The sequence below is a fragment of the Jaculus jaculus genome, chromosome 8 (genome assembly GCF_020740685.1).
Source record: "Jaculus jaculus isolate mJacJac1 chromosome 8, mJacJac1.mat.Y.cur, whole genome shotgun sequence".
Taxonomy (NCBI): Eukaryota; Metazoa; Chordata; class Mammalia; order Rodentia; family Dipodidae; genus Jaculus; species Jaculus jaculus.
This window is the reverse complement of record NC_059109.1, coordinates 109,031,018-109,036,626: the sequence shown is the minus strand read 5'-3', so window position 1 is coordinate 109,036,626 and position 5,609 is coordinate 109,031,018. Positions and strand designations below refer to the sequence as shown.

The 5,609-nt window shown below is 46.7% G+C and overlaps 1 protein-coding gene across 1 annotated transcript; it reads left to right on the top strand.

Annotated features, from left to right (window-relative positions):
* Positions 1-489: 489 nt before the first annotated feature.
* On the top strand, positions 490-5,609 carry C8H20orf202 (chromosome 8 C20orf202 homolog). Its single transcript, XM_012951059.2, has 2 exons — positions 490-588; positions 5,080-5,609. The coding sequence occupies exons 1-2, from the start codon at positions 493-495 to the stop codon at positions 5,311-5,313; spliced, it is 330 nt and encodes a 109-aa protein (XP_012806513.1). The 5' UTR covers positions 490-492; the 3' UTR covers positions 5,314-5,609.

The window sequence follows — 5,609 nt, the reverse complement described above, 5'->3', positions numbered from 1 at the left end:
TGGCCTCAAACTCAGGGTGGCCTCAAACTCACGGCCATCCTCCTACCTCAGCCTCCCAAGTTCTGAGATTAAAGGTGTGTGCCACCACGCCTGGCTGCATCTGTGTATTTTCTATGGAAAAGTATAAAACAAGCCCTGAGAGAGTAACTTGGATCTTAACAGCCATCACCGTCATTGTTCAGAGCTTTGTGTCTTTGTGATCCTGTCCTTATCAGGTCTTCTTGGCTTCTAAAACCAGCAAGCTCTGAGGTTCCCAGACCCTAGTGATCTCCCTCCCTCCCTCCTTCCTTGTTTTATTCAAAGCACTAAAGCCCTTTAAAGGAAAAAAAATGAAAGAGAAGAAAAAGGAAAGAAAAAAAAGCGATCAAACTACGTTTTCCAACGTGAACTACGTCCTGCTCTCATTAACTCCCATTCTCAGACTCTGCCACCAGCCTGAAGGAAGCTGGAGACGGTGCAAGAATCAAAGGTTCTCAGGCTCATAACCAGGTCATGGCCAAGGTCTCTCTCAAGGACACTGAAATGGAAACGGCAGCAGATTCAGCTCCGAATCTTGGGCAGACCCTGGAGTGGCTAAGGAAGGAGTTGGTAAGCCTTTTCTTTTCCCTGACCCCTCTCCCTGTATTTTCCAAAGTCCTCCTCTCTCAGGCACTGCTTTCGCTGGGGCAGAGGCAGCAGGCTGAAGTTTGGGGCCTGCAGGCACCCCTTCCAGGGCCAGAACACTGTGCACAATAGCCGCCTCAGGTCTGGAGAAGTAGGTCATGGCCTACATAGGAAGCTGAGTGCTAGACAGAATGATTTGAGCATTCTGCTAGGGCCTGGGTATGCGCCCAGCCCCTCAGCTATGGGGCCTCTAGTTGGTACCTTTAATGCTCTGAGTCTCAGGTTTTTTTTTTTTTAATCACAAAATGATGGTAGGATGGAGAAATGGCTTAGTGGTTAAAGGTGCTTGTGTACAACACCTGTTGGGCCAGGTTCAATTCCCCCATACCCATGTAAAGCCAGATACACAAAACAATGCATGTCTGGAGTTCATTCTGGTGTGCGCATGCATCTCTCTTTCTCTCTTTCCCTTCTCTCTTTCCCTATGTCTCTGTCTTTCTCCCTCCCTCTGTGTGTGTGTGTGTGTGTGTGTGTGTGTTTGTGTGTGTGTGAGTGTGTGTGTCACTCTCTCCTTGCAAGTAAATTTAAAACTTAAATTAAAAAAATAAAAGTGATAGTTGTATCAACTTCACTGAGAGATGTCTTTCCTTCACCAAGTGACTGCTTGGACCCTGGTGAACATATCTTGGCCTGGGACCCTAAGAAAATAGAGCTGTACATAGGAATTGAGGTTAACAATGTACATTTGGAGGTACAAACTCAGAGTGATGTGAAGGTTGGAAACAGACAAGTTGTAGCAAAGGCTGATGCTGCGTCTGGCTGTGCAGTGTTAACAAGCAGGCTATCCGTGCAGAAGGAGCCAGCTCCCCCGGCTACAGGACTTCCCTGCAGGGGACAGCAAGAGGACACTTATCCACACAGCTTGTTCCTGTCCCCAGTTTCTGGTGATAAAGTCCCACCTGTTGGGGCACTATTTCCCTAAAACTATATGTCCTGGGCTGGAGAGATGGCTTAGCGGCTAAGCGCTTGCCTGTGAAGCCTAAGGACCCCAGTTCGAGGCTCGGTTCCCCAGGTCCCACGTTAGCCAGATGCACAAGGGGGCGCACGCGTCTGGAGTTCGTTTGCAGTGGCTGGAAGCCCTGGCGCGCCCATTCTCTCTCTCCCTCTATCTGTCTTTCTCTCTGTGTCTGTCGCTCTCAAATAAATTAATTAATTAATTAAATTTTAAAAAAAAGATTAAAAAAACAAAACAAAACTATATGTCGTGCTGCTTGGTCTCTTGGTGGCTGCTTGGGAAGGTAGACTTCATACTCTTCACTGTAGTGTTTCCTTCATGCCCCAAATTAGAGAGGTGTCCCTAAGTAGATGTGGACAACAGCCCAGACAGAAGGAGGCAGCTCAGGGAGCAGGTTTGTATCCCAATACAAGCTCTTTTCGATCTGGGGAACAGGTAGGATTGTCTTAGAAAACCTCTGTGGGTTTCCAGGTAGACAGGCCAACTAGATGCAATCCTATCTTCACGCCTAGAGGGAGGAGCGCACTTGACTGGACTCCTTGTGGGGCCGGGGTTGCAGTGGCCCTCGGAGCTGCTTACCAGACACAAGCGTCCAACTGTGCAGCTCCTCGTCTGTAAAGTAACCAGTCTGGAATAAACTTAAAATCCTTTTGGACAGGGGGCTGGAGAGGTGGCTCAGCAGTTAAGAGCACTTGCTTGCAAAGTCTGATGGCCAGGTTCAGTCCCCCAGTACCCACTTAAAGCCAGATGCACAAAGTGGTGCATGTGTCTGGAGTTTGTTTTCAGTGGCATGAGGTCCTGACATGCCCATTCATTCTCATTCTCTCTCACTCACTCACTCTCTCCTTGCAAATAAACCAAATTAAAAAAAAAACAAAAACTAAATACTTTTGGGCTGGGAGGTAGCTCAGTTGGTAAAGTGCTTGCTTCAAAAGCAAGAAGGTTAGAGTTTGAGGCCCCGAATCCATGTATGCACACCAAACACACATACATATGCAAAATAAATCACTTTTTTTTTCAATGCTAAGAATTGAACCTAGGGCATTGCACATGAAATGCTTTGCCACTAAGCTATGCCCACAGCCCCCTAAAATACTATTTTTGTGGTGAAATAATGTTAATAATTTTCTCTTGTATAGACAATGTTTTGAAACTGTGACCCCAAGCCCCCCCAGTGGTGCTAGGGATCAACCCCTAGGCTTTGGGACTGCTAGGCAAGGTTCTACTACTGAGCTACATCCTGGGCCCTTGAATGTGTGTCTCTAATCCTGTGTTATGCCCTGCCCAGAGTCAGAAGGGGAGAGAGAACCATCCACAAAGATTTCCTCTGGGGCAGAGTTGAATTGGGGGTTAGCATGGGGCAGGAGGAGATGGTAATTAGAGTTGGCCCTCTCTCTCTCTCTGCAGACTTCACTTCCATGAATTCAGCCAACCAAGCATTGAAAATATTATAGTTGCAAAAATTAACTCATCACAGAATAGAATCAAATTTTAACATTTTAAAAGTGGAAGCAAAACAGATAAAATGTATAAAAATAAAATTCTGAGGGGAAGGGGCTGGAGAGATGGTTCAGTGGTTAAAGGGGCTTTCATGGAAAGCCTGACAGCCTGAGTTTGATTCCATAGTATCCACATAAAGCCAGGTGCACAAAGTGGCATATGTGTCTGGATTGTTTTCAGTGACACTGGACCGTGGCATGTCCATTCTCTCTCTCTCTCTCTGTCTCTCTCTCTCTGTCTCTCTCTCTCTGTCTCTGTCTCCTTGTGGATAAGTCAAAAAAAAAAATCTGAGGGGAAAAGGAGTGGAGGTGGATGACTATGGTGCTCTAATGTGGCGGTGCTCAGACTTTTTGGTCTTCCGTCCCCTTTGTGCTTGTCAAAATCTTCAAGGACACCAAAACCTCCTTCATATGTACTAAAAGTGAAGCTGAGAAACTTTAAATATTTATTTATTGATGAATTTAAACAAACTCAGTGCATATTAATCAAAATATTGTTCATAACTATTTTTCCAAAGCTAATATTTAGCAAGAAGAGTGTACTATTTACCTTGCTGCAAATTGCTTTAATATCTGGCTGAATAGAAGACAGCTGGTCCTCCGTTTGGTTTCTGCACTCAATCTATTGAGATATTGCATGCCATTAGCTTCTGGGAAAAACCCCACTAGAAGCTAAAAGAAAATGGAATAGATTATCATAGCATTGTAGTGAAAATAATTTTGGCCTTGTTGATCTTCTGAAAGGAGTTGGGGAACCCAGGTGTGCCCAGACCTTGCATTGGGAAATACAGTTCTAAGGGGCTCCCATCTGCAAAAGAAGCCACTACGTTCATCATACCTGAGAGTCGGTTTGTTTGTTACAGTGGGGCATTACGTTACACTTGCAATCGTGTCTAACCCGTTTTGGTGTCAGATGCATGTACTCAAGGATGGTCATGAATGTGGCCCACCATGAAATCATAAATGTACCTAAAACATTACAACTTTTTTGTGACTTGGGTGTGTGTGCATATTCACATATATGTTCATAGTGTGTGTGTGCATGTGCCTGCAGAGGCCACAGATGACCTTGGGTGTCATCTTCGGGAATGTCATCCACTTCTTTTTGAGCACAGGTCTCTCACAGGCCTGGAGCTCACCAGTTGACTAGACAGCTGTCTGGCCAGCAAGCTCCAGGGACCCACTTGCCTCCAAGTCCTCAGTATTGGTATTTCAGTGTGTGCTCCCTGGATTTTAAATACGGGTTCTGGGAACCAAACTCAGGCCCTCCTGTTATCAATGCTGGCACTTTACTCTCTGGGCTATCTCCCTAGCCCACATTTGTTTTTTAATTTGTTTTTGATTGGGTGGTTCTCAAGTGTGAGCTCTGTAGATAACACATGTCACAATGTCAAAAGCTAGACACATCTAAAATCATGTTTTTCAAGCGGCTACTTCACTCCATCCTCGTAAGGTGAGTAATTTGTTTTTGACTTTGCAGGTGGGAAACTGTGGCTTTGGAGGATGCAGCCTCCGCAGGGTGCACAGTGAACCCAAGGCCATCTTCCAGTGAGACCTGATGGTGTGGTGGTGTGAATTAGGTGGCCCCATATACTCATGTTTTCTGAATGCTAGGTCTCCAGCTGGTGGCAATTTTGGAATTAGATGCTTGCTGGAGAGGATGTGTTGCTGTGGGGGCGGGACTTATAGCCAGCTTCCCCTCACCAGTGTGTGGCACACTCACCTGCTGACGTTTGCCACTGGCTGTGGCAAGGGAGGGACGTCCAGCCTCTACTCTACTGTCTTTCCCCTGCTATCATGGAGCTTCCCCTAGAAGCTGTAAGCCAAAATAAACAACTTTCATCCAATCAGCTGCTTTTGGTGGGGTGCTTTGTGCCAGCAACAAGATGGTAACTACAACAGATGGGAAGGGGCTTGATGGGAACAGATGGGCTCTTCAAACCCCCCACTTCTCTTTTCTAGGCTGAGATGCAGATCCAAGACCAACAGCTTCTGCTCACACTGCGTCATCTTCACAGCCTCCTGGAAGAGCTGCGAGCTGAGAGTGCCCACTGGGAGGATGCCAGGGCCAGCCAAGGCATGTCACCTGTCCGAGCTCGACTGGGCTCTGAGAGCAGGAGCTGCCAACCCTCCTCACTGAAGGGGCTAGCCCAGCTCCTCCGAGGGGAAGAGAATAGACGAAGCTCCCTTCCTTAACTGGCCAGAGCCACCACACTCACCTTAAACCCTCGCATTTTGTGGGGAGAGTGTTAGAATGAGAGTCCTGAAGTCAGAGCTCTGCGTTTATCTCTGCCCTCATCTGCTGTGTGTCCTTGTATGCATCACTCAACTTCTCTGTGTCTCTATTACTCACCAGAGTCTTTTGAATAGCATAAGTTATTGGATGTTAACATGACTTAAACATACCACCCTGAGGGCTGGAGAGACGGCTCGGTGGTTAAGACAGTTGTCTGCAAAGCCTAACCTCCTAGGTTCAATTCCCCAGTACCCAT